The sequence below is a fragment of the Gigantopelta aegis genome, chromosome 4 (assembly GCF_016097555.1).
Source record: "Gigantopelta aegis isolate Gae_Host chromosome 4, Gae_host_genome, whole genome shotgun sequence".
NCBI classification, from domain to species: domain Eukaryota; kingdom Metazoa; phylum Mollusca; class Gastropoda; order Neomphalida; family Peltospiridae; genus Gigantopelta; species Gigantopelta aegis.
Window position 1 is genome coordinate 35,046,348 of NC_054702.1, and position 13,343 is coordinate 35,059,690.

Genomic DNA, 13,343 nt, shown 5'->3' on the forward strand with positions numbered 1-13,343 from the left:
AGGCGAATATGCTGGCCAATTCATCCTGGCGATACCTTGTTGTCTGAGAAAGTCCGTTACCACCCTGGCGCGGTGGGGTCTGGCATTGTCATCCTGCAGAACTGCCCCGCCGCCAATCTGCTGAAGGCCTGGGAGAACCAACGGCCGGATAATCTCATTCAGATAGTGGATTCCATTCAGATTGCCATCCACCACATAGAGGGGGGTCCTGTGGTGGATAGAGATGCCGCCCCACACCATGACACTGCCACCACCGAACCGGTGACGTTGTCTAACGTTAACGTCAGCGAAGCGCTCCCCAGGACGTCTGTAGACATGAGCCCGACCGTCGTTGAACTGGAGACTAAACCTGGACTCATCAGTGAACATCACTCGACCCCACTGAACACGTTGCCACCGCAGATGAAGCGTGCACCAGTGACGTCTGGCCGTTCTGTGACGTGGTAGGAGTGGCGGTCGAACAGCCTGGCGACGGCAGCGTAGATTATTGGCTCTCAGACGATTGCGTATGGTTTGATCAGACACTCGAGTTCCAGTCGCAGTCCGCAGATTGTCACGTAATCGGCGTGCAGTGGTTGTGCGTTGACATAGAGCCATATTGGTGATGTAGCGGTCCTCTCTATTTGTAGTGCTTCGGGGTCTTCCCGAACGTGGACAATTTCGAACAGAATTCGTTGCTTGGTACCGTTGCCACAGTCGGCCAATGACACTCTGACTGACACCAAGTCTCAGAGCAACATTTCTTTGCGTATTGCCATCCTGAAGCCAAGCAATAGCCCTTCCTCGATCTTCGATAGTCAGTTGAAGTTGTACCATTATCGAATTTGGAGTGTGCACCGTACACGAACGCAAGCTCCAATTATATGGAAATTCAGCATTGGGAACATGGAATACACGTGCAAATGAAGCGCTTTGTGAAAAAGCAAGTTATGGGCACTTAGCAGACCTTTCGCTTTCGCCCTAATTTGCGTGCAAATGTAAGCATGTTTTCGCCATTAGAACTAGTCGACAGTGTCAATGACAGTGGATTTTAATTCATTTATGGGTTGCTTAGACCCACTTTCGTCAAAATGGAACAATACCATGCGTGACATTATGGTCTAGCTAATATAATTGACATTCAGAAAATAATGTCGAAAATATCGTCTGACCCTTAAATTCTTTTGAGTAGTATATATTTAAAACATAATAATATATTTTGGTGTGAATTTTAATGCTATTTGTTTTTAAAGTTACATACCAATTCATCGGTTCCCTTTTGACGCAGATGGATTATAATGACAATTTTAATCAAACTACTGCATTTTGTTCACAAAGATTCTGTTAGTTTCATCTTATTTTGATAAAATAGATGAAGTAGGCAGTTCTTTCACAACTGACACAGTTGTTTGGTTGGTCATAAATTCCACAAAGAAATGGGGAACTACAGAAATGTATCGCATGTTGTGGATTCAAAGTACCAGCAGTTCACCTGCTTTGTGTTGATAACAACTTTAAATCATGAAATGTTTGTTTTGTTTGCTGACAGTGCACTTTTGTTAATCTGTTTGGGTTTTTTAAATAACATGGTGTGTGTGTGTGTGTGTGTGTGTGTGTGTGTGTGTGTGTGAGTGTGCATGTGTGTGAACATATGATTTTGTGTGTTTTGCTTTCTATATTGTTTCCTTTCTTATGTTCTATAATTTTTTAATTTCGTTTTGTTCTTACTATTCTATTACACTCGAAATCTGATAATGATTATTACTTCGTACTTTAATCTATGTTCCATCATCCAGAATGCCAGTCCATTATATATCCAATAAATATTGTTATCATTATAAATGTTGATTTAGTTACATTATTTAAGTTTAGAATACTGTTTCTGAATGCCTAATAATTTAATTAACCTTTCTTCTCTGTTAAATAAATATGTTTATCAGTAAATGTTTTTCTTACGTTAATAACTGTTCTATTAAGACTATGTCGTTAATAACTTTCTTTTAGTACACTGTTTTTTAATAACTTTCTCTTAGTACATGCTTTTTTAATAACTTTCTCTTGTGACAATATTCTTAATAACTTTCTCTTAGTACTCTATTCTTAATAACTTTCTCTTAGTACTCTATTCTTAATAACTTCCTTTTAGTACACTGTTTTTAATAACTTCCTTTTAGTACACTGTTTTTAATAACTTTCTCTTAGTACACTGTTCTTAATAACTTTCTCTTAGTACACTGTTCTTAATAACTTTCTCTTAGTACACTGTTCTTAATAACTTTCTCTTAGTACACTGTTCTTAATAACTTTCTCTTAGTACACTGTTCTTAATAACTTTCTCTTAGTACACTGTTCTTAATAACTTTCTCTTAGTACACTGTTCTTAATAACTTTCTCTTAGTACACTGTTCTTAATAACTTTCTCTTAGTACACTGTTCTTAATAACTTTCTCTTAGTACACTGTTCTTAATAACTTTCTCTTAGTACACTGTTCTTAATAACTTTCTCTTAGTACACTGTTCTTAATAACTTTCTCTTAGTACACTGTTCTTAATAACTTTCTCTTAGTACACTGTTCTTAATAACTTTCTCTTAGTACACTGTTCTTAATAACTTTCTCTTAGTACACTGTTCTTAATAACTTTCTCTTAGTACACTGTTTTTAATAACTTTCTCTTAGTACACTGTTCTTAATAACTTTCTCTTAGTACACTGTTCTTAATAACTTTCTCTTAGTACACTGTTCTTAATAACTTTCTCTTAGTACACTGTTCTTAATAACTTCCTTTTAGTACACTGTTCTTAATAACTTTCTCTTAGAACACTGTTCTTAATAACTTCCTTTTAGTACACTGTTTTTAATAACTTTCTCTTAGTACACTGTTCTTAATAACTTTCTCTTAGTACTCTATTCTTAATAACTTTCTCTTAGTACACTGTTCTTAATAACTTCCTTTTAGTATACTGTTCTTAATAACTTTCTCTTAGTACACTGTTCTTAATAACTTCCTTTTAGTACACTGTTTTTAATAACTTTCTCTTAGGACACTGTTCTTAATAACTTTCTCTTAGAACACTAGCTGTTCTTGATAACTTTCTCTCAGGACACTGTTCTTAATAACTTTTTCTTGGGACACAGTTCTTAATAACTTTCTCTCAGGACACTGATCTTAATAACTTTCTCTTAGGACACTGTTCTTAATAACTTTTTCTTGGGACACTGTTCTTAATAACTTTCTCTTAGGACACTGTTCTTAATAACGTTTTCTTGGGACACTGTTCTTAATAACTTTCTTTTAGTAACTTTCTCTTAGTACACTGTTCTTAATAACTCTCTCTTAGGACACTGTTCTTAATAACTTTCTCTTAGTACACTGTTCTTAATAACTTTCTCTTAGTACACTGTTTTTAATAACTTTCTCTTAGTACACTGTTCTTAATAACTTTCTCTTAGTACACTGTTCTTAAACTTTCTCTTAGTACACTGTTCTTAATAACTTTCTCTTAGTACACTGTTCTTAATAACTTTCTCTTAGTACACTGTTCTTAATAACTTTCTCTTAGTACACTGTTCTTAATAACTTTCTCTTAGTACACTGTTCTTAATAACTTTCTCTTAGTACACTGTTCTTAATAACTTTCTCTTAGTACTCTATTCTTAATAACTTTCTCTTAGTACACTGTTCTTAATAACTTTCTCTTAGTACACTGTTCTTAATAACTTTCTCTTAGTACACTGTTCTTAATAACTTTCTCTTAGTACACTGTTCTTAATAACTTTCTCTTAGTACTCTATTCTTAATAACTTTCTCTTAGTACACTGTTCTTAATAACTTCCTTTTAGTACACTGTTCTTAATAACTTTCTCTTAGTACACTGTTCTTAATAACTTTCTCTTAGTACACTGTTCTTAATAACTTTCTCTTAGTACACTGTTCTTAATAACTTTCTCTTAGTACACTGTTCTTAATAACTTTCTCTTAGTACACTGTTCTTAATAACTTCCTTTTAGTACACTGTTTTTAATAACTTTCTCTTAGGACACTGTTCTTAATAACTTTCTCTTAGAACACTAGCTGTTCTTGATAACTTTCTCTCAGGACACTGTTCTTAATAACTTTTTCTTGGGACACAGTTCTTAATAACTTTCTCTCAGGACACTGATCTTAATAACTTTCTCTTAGGACACTGTTCTTAATAACTTTTTCTTGGGACACTGTTCTTAATAACTTTCTCTTAGGACACTGTTCTTAATAACGTTTTCTTGGGACACTGTTCTTAATAACTTTCTTTTAGTAACTTTCTCTTAGTACACTGTTCTTAATAACTCTCTCTTAGGACACTGTTCTTAATAACTTTCTCTTAGTACACTGTTTGTAATAACTTTCTCTTAGGATACTGTCTTTTGTAAGTGTTCTCTTAGTACGATGTCTTTACTAACATTTCTTTAAGCATTATATATTTAATAACTGTACTGTTAGCATGCCTAGCAGTACATGTATGTCATTAATAACTGTTCTGTTAACTCTAAATCTTACAGTTAAAAATATGTATCAGAATAACACCTCATTATTTTTCTCTTTGAACCGCAGTGAGCAACATTCTGAAACTAGCTATTAATTAATATCACAGTTTGAAAGAACTATACTGATGTGATTATCATGCCACTCTTTGACTTATGTTTGTTACTAAGCTAAGACAATTACCTTTTCTAGTATTCATTTACTCACTGACAATAATAAATACATTACAGAAGAAGGAAAAGAAAAAATTGACAGCGATGAGGAGAGTAAAGATGGAAGCAAGGAAGAGAAATCGGCCGACTTGGAACAAGAGACTGGTCCGTCGGAGACCCAGGAAGATGAACAGGCTGAACCAGCTGAGCCCACCGAGTCAGCTCATCCAGCAGAACGAACCGAGATGGAGCAATCGGAATCGGAAAAACCTGATGACGAGAATGTCCAGCCACCAGAGCCCGAAGTTGACGCCACTCATCCTGATGTTGTGGCCATTGTTGACGCTGCTGTGAAAGAGGCTGAGAAGAACATCACCCAGCTGCCGCCCGAGGTGTACGTCGACGTCATGGAAGCTGCCATCAAGGACGCAGAGAGAGAACTTCGCAAGAAGAACAAAGAAGAAGGAGCATTGTACGTTGGGTTATCTGTAAAACAGTTTGAGTTTACTGTAACTTGAGGCATGTTCAGGATGCCAAATGTAGTCCATCCCACATAGAACGCCTTTTTTCATACTACAGAATTTACTACAAGTTATTTATTTCTGAGTCGATAGTTTTCTAAATTGCAAACAAAAATAGTATTTTTTTATTTTTAAAATACTTTTACATTTGTTATGTGAAACCAAACTGAAATTATTTACAAAAAACCCACATTTTTGTTGGAGGATAGAACAGACTATAGACTGGTTTTTATGCTCAATGTTAAATTAATATAATAGGATGGAAATCAGTCAATATGTTCGCAACCACATGTCCTTCTGAACATGTCACTGATTCATTATTTCAGTAGGTCATATCTACATGTTTTCATTGAATCCATAGATCCTGTGGTTGTCAGGGTTTTTTTAATCCATTAAATTTGGTCTGCATTTAGTAGACAATATCAAATGGTGATCTGTAAGAATAAGTCACTTATCTTTATTCTCCCCATCCACATTAGAAATGATTCTCTGCTTATTAAGATACCCTTTAATAAAAAAATTTCATACAGTGCATTTGTTTCAAGATGCCTCTAACATGCTTTTGCTTGTTAGATATGTTTTTGACAAGTCGTAAGATAAATTATATATTATGACCACCTGTGAAATGCAATATTTATCTTATTATTTTTCCACAATGTGGATAATTAAACAAATGTATTCTTCCAGAAATGGCGGTTACATCTTTGATAACTTCCCAGCGACTCGGGATCACTGGAATGCATGTGTGGAGAAGGGCGTTCTCCCTGATAACGTGATAGTATTGCAGGACCGCAGTACCAACAGTGAGAATTTGACCAAGCGATACTACCTTCTGCAACGTGACGAAATCGATGAGAAAATCAGACTTCGGATCGAGAAGGAACAGGAGTCCAAACGGAGAGAAGAGGAAGAGAAGAGGTATGTACAGTTAGACCATGCACACATCACTGATCTTGTGTTGATTCACACATGAAAACCATCTTAGGTTTTATAGAATAGGAAATGTTTTATTTAACCTTTAGACTACTGGATTAATTTTTAACAAAAACCACGTTGAGTGGGTACAAGTTTATAATTTTTACTCACATATATTCACTTAAATGTTTCATAAATACATGAAATAAAGTTCATATATGAATCGGTAAGTATTATTTTTGTGTCTTTTTTTGTAATTTTTATTATTTTAGATCGGCTAATAGTGATTAAAATTAGGCAAAAAATCGAAAAAGTTGCATTTACTTACGGGCATTTGTGGCCAGCTGTCCAGTATTTATGTCCATTATTCCCAATAACTGGTTTTCTGACCAGATTTTGTTTTAAAAACCCGAACTACGATTCATATTGCAATATTTGGTAATTTTCGTTGTTGGTAAAACGATCAAATTTATTATCAAATTAGCTGTTACAATCAGCAATGATCCCTGAAAATTACCGCGACGTGCCGCCATTGTTGTCAAGCGAAAATACTTGCCAAAAACCACTTTTTGAACTCAAAATTTCAAGGTATTTTCAATTGAAAAAATCAAAACAAAAACCACCATTTTGAAAAAAAAAAAAAATTCTTTAATTATATTTCCGTTTCCGGTGAGTGTCGTGTGCAAAACGGCGGGAAATATGAATTGGGGAATGCACTGTATACAGTGTACAGTATATCGACTGACGTGACGTCGGGCGAGATATCTCGCCTGCAGTAGTCAGAAGGTTAAGGACACACTCAAAACATTTTATTTACGGTTATATGGCATCAGACATATGGTTAAGGACCACACAGATATTGAGAGAGAAAACCCACTTCGTGGGCTACTCTTTGTCGATTAGCAGCAAGGGATTTTTTATATGCACCATCCCACAGACAGGATCATACATACCACAGCCTTTGTTACACCAGTTGTGGAGCACTGTCTGAAACGAGAAATAGCCTAATGGATCCACTGACAGAGATCAATTGTGCATCAGGCGAGTGCTGTACCACTGAGCTACGTCCTGCCCCGAATTTACCAAGAGTGCAGAGAGCAGCAAAATATGTACCTTTTTTAGTTTAGAATTATGAAACAATTTGATATGTTAAGAACATTTATGGCTATATGTCCAATATATATAGCCATTATTCTCAACCATTGTGTTTTGCTGACCTGAGTTTGTTTTGAAAATGAACTATGATTAACTTGCCAAGATTTTATACTATTTGTTATTGGAAAAAATGTCAAATTTATTATCAAATTAGCTGTCAAAATCAGCTGTCAATTCCTCAAAATGACCAAGATGTTCTGCCATTGTTGTTGAGCAAACATATTTGCCAAATATCACGTTATTAAGAAAACAAACAAAAAAGGTATAGAAACCATTCTTTTTATGAAAGGTATTTCTTTTTGTTCTATTACTATTTCCATCCAGTGAAGTGTGCAAAAAGGTTGAAAATATGAATTAGTGAATACACCCATGCGATATATTGCCTAACATTGGTAACATTTTTGCAGACTTCAAGAAGAGAGGGAGAAACAGAGAATAGAAGAAGAACTTCGACAATTTGCTGAAGAAGAAAGACGGAGGAAGCAAGAAGAGGCAGAGGAAGGTGAGATATATATTTGAGTAGTAACGGACCCTAATATCATTCTCAATCTAGTGAATAATAGAGGTTTTGTTTAGCAACTTGAATTATGTATCAAATGCATTTTCCTTTTTTAGAATATTAGTGTTTGTTAATTCAGTACTCTTTCTCATTGTTCTGATGTTTGTTGTAGTCCAATTTGACAGTCGTTTTTAAACAAAATCAATAATGGGTCATTCACAAGTCAACATTTCCTCAACTATACAAAAACATACTTTTCCCCCAACTTCAATGGAAATGTTTTATGAACATGTTTAAAAAAATAATAATTGGGGGGTGGGGGGGGGGGGATTAAAAAGCGAATGGTAGCATTAACCTCTCCCTCCCAACGTATGGTTTGTATATGCATGAACATGTTGGTAATTGTCAGTGACCTCTAACAGAATCCAAAAATATGAAATACAAGAACTTGGTCGGAGAACTTTGTTTGTAACAATGCCCATCTTTATAAGATGCAATACCGTATTAATTTCTCTAAACAGAATATGTCCCAGCTGAAGTAAATAAATAAACAGAAATCAGTTGCTCTTAAGAGTCCTCATTACACTGGTTAGATATTTATAGTCTGTCCATCCTCCTACAAAAATGTTTGATGTAAGAAGAAAAGTAAAATTATACAGGATCCTAAAGATTGCAAGCTTGTAAGACCAATGATAAACAAAAAAGAGACAGTAACTGAAAAGGCCATTTATTCAAAATGACAGTTATTTATATGACATGTAAAAGTGTAACACACAGTATACAAAACATGCTTATACTCCAATCTTTGTGATGAGTAAAGAATGGTCTTATGTGGGGTTCAGAACAAATGTTAAATGTTTTGGAAATAAATTTTAAAAATATAATTTTTGTGGGCACTTTATAAAAGAGTCTGCTCATAAATATCTTTGAAGTAAATTCCATAGTATGAAAAAAGATGTTCTCTGTTGGAAGGACTACAGTATATGGTACTGGTATCGGTTTGTTCTAGAGGGAGAAGGAGAAGACCTTGAAGCTACTCAGGATGGTGAGCAACCCGTGGAGGGCGATTCTTCTGGTGACCAACCTCAGGAGGCTGAACCAGACACCGAGGCAACCCAGGGTGAGGAGGCAGCTAAAGCAGGTGAGGAAAATAGAGAATATTGTATGAGCTATCGTGTGTTATCATGAGGATGCAATACTTGTAGTTTTTAACATACCATGTGTGTTAATTAGTAAAGTGACAGAAGTGAAAATTATTTCACATGGAACAAAATATAAGGAAGTTGTTTGATAGTCTATTTATTAGTTATTCTAGATAGATTTCTTATTTAGAAATAGCTGTTTAGACATGCTAACATATATAACACATACCGTGCACAAAATGGCATACCATTCATTCTAACTGCTTCTGTAGGTAATACTTTAAAATAATTTTAAAATTTATTGTTTGAATTAAAAATAATCAGTTAAAAAACTGCTACTCTTAAAAAAATTCCGTCAGCTGAATTATTATGTTTTTGTAACATTAAGATCATAGTATTGTATATTCACTAAATAAAAAAATAAAAAATAACTTGTTTTAATAAATAATTATCAAGAACTTACTGGCACTGTTATTAATACATTATATGTAAAAAAATTACCTCAAACCTCAAGCTAAGATAGATTTTTAACATAATAGTATCAAAATTTTCTCAAACATTTTGATACGTATAGAACGTTCAAACCCTGGATTGCCACTTTGTTACAGATGTGCCTGAGGATCAGTCAGAAAGTGTGTCACCTGATCGCACTAAGTCAGGTAACTTACAAACATAGATTTGTTTGCAGACCTGGAAATAACTACAATTTTATTTCATCTGCCTGTTCTAATGTCCTGCATGCATTCAGTTTTGCCATACATAAAAAAAACAATTCTGTCACATAAAAACATATTTGCCTACACTTTGAGGTCAAGTATTATATTAAAAATTCCATTAAAAGAACTTTCTTGAGTTTGCTGCTGTCGTAAGATGTACAACTAAAAGTCTAGGAATCATTTTTAAATTTACATTTAAAATGCCAACAAAAAATAGCATTGATATTTGAGAGATGAAATTTAGGAAAACTGTTTGGGGCAGTTTTATTAACACAGACATTATCAACAAAAAGTTTAAAGTTAAAAATTAATTGTTAAAGTCTAGACATTTCTGAGGTTATTGTTGAAAAATTATCTATAAAATAATAGCTTAAACCTCAAGCTACATGTATGTATGAATTGATATTTCAAATATTAGTTTTTCTAAAATAGTTTGATACGTGTCATACGTTCAGACATCACAAATTGCCACTTCATTACAGATGTACCTGAGACTCAACAAGAAAGTGCGTCTCCGGAACGCACGTCTCCGGAACGCACTAAGTCAGGTAACTTTGTACACTGGTATACAGGCCTGGAAATACTGTATCTAAAGCTGTTTCTGTGAAACTGTCCTGCATGTACAAATTTGTGCTAGACAAAAAGAAAATGTAGTTACAGTCCCCCTATTTCTGCACCCAGTCACTCTTGTCAACCAAAGGGTTTACATGTATGTAAACCTACAACACTGATGTATGTGGCAACAGTTTTCCAATCCCAAAACCTGGGGGCCATTTCACAAAAAAAAATTAAAATTAAGAAAATTACATCATTACGGAAGATGGATAATTTTAAGGACAAAAGAAAATTAAATTTGTGTACTTCAAACTAAATTAGTTGTACTGTTATTTGTAATAAGAATTGTGGTTTAGTCCTAGATTTATGTTTACTTGCAAAACTTGGCTTACGATGTTTTGTGAAATGGGTCCCTGAATTTACCAGTAGTGTCGTCTCCACAGGAAAATAGGCATTGAATGAAATGCTTAAAATTCTCATGTATTCTTTCAGATTGTAGTGAAAACCCTGTCCTACTCCTACCCCATCTCATTGTTTTCATTAATAAACAGTAGATGGTGCAGTCTGTAGTAGCCTCCTTTTATTTAAAAGATAATTATCACATCCTTACCACATCCTGGGCATGCTTTAAAAACAGCATTAAATATTTACCTTACCACATGGTGTATAGGCATTATGGCAGTTCAGTGGGTTAGAGTCTGGTAGATACTGGACTTGTATCAGTGGGTGAACAGGTCATTGGGGAGGTGTAGGGTGAGATGTTGCTAGGTGGTAGAGTGCCTGCCTGGGATGTGATAGGTCTCATGATCTATTGCCCTCAACAGACTCATATTTTAATCTGTCCCAGTTAGTGTTCCATGACTGGTACATCAAAGGTCATGGTATGTACTCTTCTGTCTATTGAAACATTTCTATAAAACATTCCTTTGCTGCTTTTTGATGGGAATAGCCTACATGTATGTTGTGGCTTTGGGTTTCCTCTATCTCTCTCTCTCGACTAAGTGTTAAAATAACCATAAGTTAGACACCTAATAGTTATAGTTTTAAAGGTGCTGAGGTGGTGTTGAACCCTTTCCTTTCACTAATCACATATAAATTGATGACAGTCAAGTCTTGACAGATGGTAAACTCGAACCATACAACATTCTTAATCATCTGCTTGTTTCCAGGCTTGGTATATATATATATCTGTTCATTTGTTACAGTATCCGTTTGCTGTATCATCGAAATCATGCTTTGAATTATACATCCACTGTAATCACTTTTATAACCTCAAGTGTGCAGTGTAAGGAGTGTTAATAAGAGTGCTAAGTGCCGTTGCTATAAATATGTTAATTTGTAAACTAAGTATAAAATATATACCATCCCTAACAGCTAACAGTTTTCCGCTTGTTTGTGATACCAAAATGTGCTGACCTTTGATTCATGCATTTGTTGTGGAGACAGAGTTGCTTATTAATTCACTATATTGAAGATGTTAAATTGTCATTTCCTAGACATTTGTGTATTTTGTAACACTGAGACTCGGTACTTGAACTCTTTACAGTGAGGGAGCGGGACGTAGCTCAGTGGTAAAGTGCTCGCTTGATGCACGGTTGGTTTGGGATTGATATCCCTGTCGGTGGGCCCATTGGGCTATTGCTCATTCCAGCCAGTGCACCATGACTGGTATATCAAAGGCCGTGGTATGTTCTATCCTGTCTGTGGGTTGGTGCATATAAAAGATCCCTTGCTACTAATGGAAACATGTAACAGGTTTTCTCTCGTAAGACTATATGTCAAAATTACCAAATGTTGACATCCACTAGCCGATGATTAATAAATCAATGTGCTCTGGTGGTGTCATTAAACAAAACTAACTAACTCTTACCGTGAGGGTGGAATCTAGCTCATTTGGTAGAGTACCAGCCTGAGATGCTTGAATTGGAGGATCGAACCCCCTTGGTGTACCCAATCTCTGACTCGAGTCCCCCCTCTCCCCCACCCCAACCAGTTCCCCATGACTGGTATCTTGATGGCTGTAGTATGTGCCATCCTGTCGGTGAGAAGGAGCATGTAACAAATCCCTTGCTGCTATTGGAAAAATGTAACAGGTTTCCGCTAAGACTATAATAATGTCGGAATTATCAAATGTTTGACATCCAATAGCCTAGTGATTAATAAATCAGTGTGTTCTAGTGATGGTGTTAAACCAAACAAACTTTTACTATAAAATTCAAAATATTTATTGATTAAAGAAGTTAATATTTATAACTTTTAAGCATTATATTACTAATAGTATTAACAAATTGTGTGGAAATAAATTTCATACCTCAAATTCATGCAAAGCAGTATGAATCGGTTTGTACACTTTTATTAATTAAGATATTTTTAGAGTTTCCTTTATATTGTGCATCAAAAAGTGAAAGATTGACACTTTGTTATAGATGCATCTGAGAATCGGCCAGAAGGTATGTCTCATGACTGACAAAATTATGGTTATACCAGTTACTATCAAATTGTTGTTCTTCGTAAACTTGAACTGGATATAAATTTATATTTGTAACTAGCCACTTTATTCCAGATGTATTACAATATGTTCGTTTTTCTACCAAATATATAGTTCATTAAATAAAACCTTTTCACATGCTTACAGTGCTTAAGGTAAGTTTATAGAAAAAACACATTTTGCCCACTGGTTGACTGCTATCATGCTTTGTTTATATTGATGTTTGTTGACATTTAGTTCCAGTTTGATTCAAGTTCAGTTAGAGTTTTGTTAAAGTTTAGTTACAGTCACATCAATTTTACACTCATTGCTTTATACAGCCATGCAATCACTGGCAGCAAGCAACACTAATGTTTGCGAGCTAGTTGACTGGTTTCCGATGTGGACATTGTATAATTCTAATAATGTGCAGCACATAAACCAGTCTAGTGAATGTTTTCATGTCCTGACTGGCAGAAGATAATCTAGATGTTGAAGACTATTTCACAGCATGCAGTCACATTTTTTGCATTCTACTTAGTTTAGGATCTGAAGGTTTCGTTCTGCTTGAAACTTAAGATTAAAGTGGTGTTATCACAGTTGAATTATCTCAACCTCATAATAAAATCTAAAATATTTTTATTTGTAATAATTTTAAATGGTCGCTTTAGCAAATCTCTTTTCTTGTGACAAATATAAACTATATATTACAACTTAAAAA

The 13,343-nt window shown here is 34.8% G+C and overlaps 1 protein-coding gene across 7 annotated transcripts in view; it reads left to right on the forward strand.

Annotated features, from left to right (window-relative positions):
• Nucleotides 1-13,343, forward strand: part of LOC121370461 (adenylate kinase 9-like) — a 55,465-nt gene that overhangs the window by 15,283 nt on the left and 26,839 nt on the right. For 3 of the 7 annotated variants that reach the window (XM_041495704.1, XM_041495708.1, XM_041495706.1), the window contains 7 exons: nt 4,731-5,124; nt 5,861-6,091; nt 7,651-7,745; nt 8,752-8,883; nt 9,493-9,543; nt 10,083-10,148; nt 12,582-12,605. In XM_041495704.1, the coding sequence (XP_041351638.1) occupies nt 4,731-5,124; nt 5,861-6,091; nt 7,651-7,745; nt 8,752-8,883; nt 9,493-9,543; nt 10,083-10,148; nt 12,582-12,605 (993 nt within the window). The remainder of the gene's footprint in view (nt 1-4,730; nt 5,125-5,860; nt 6,092-7,650; nt 7,746-8,751; nt 8,884-9,492; nt 9,544-10,082; nt 10,149-12,581; nt 12,606-13,343) is intronic. The other 4 variants (XM_041495707.1, XM_041495709.1, XM_041495710.1 and 1 more) reach the window with 4 other exon arrangements.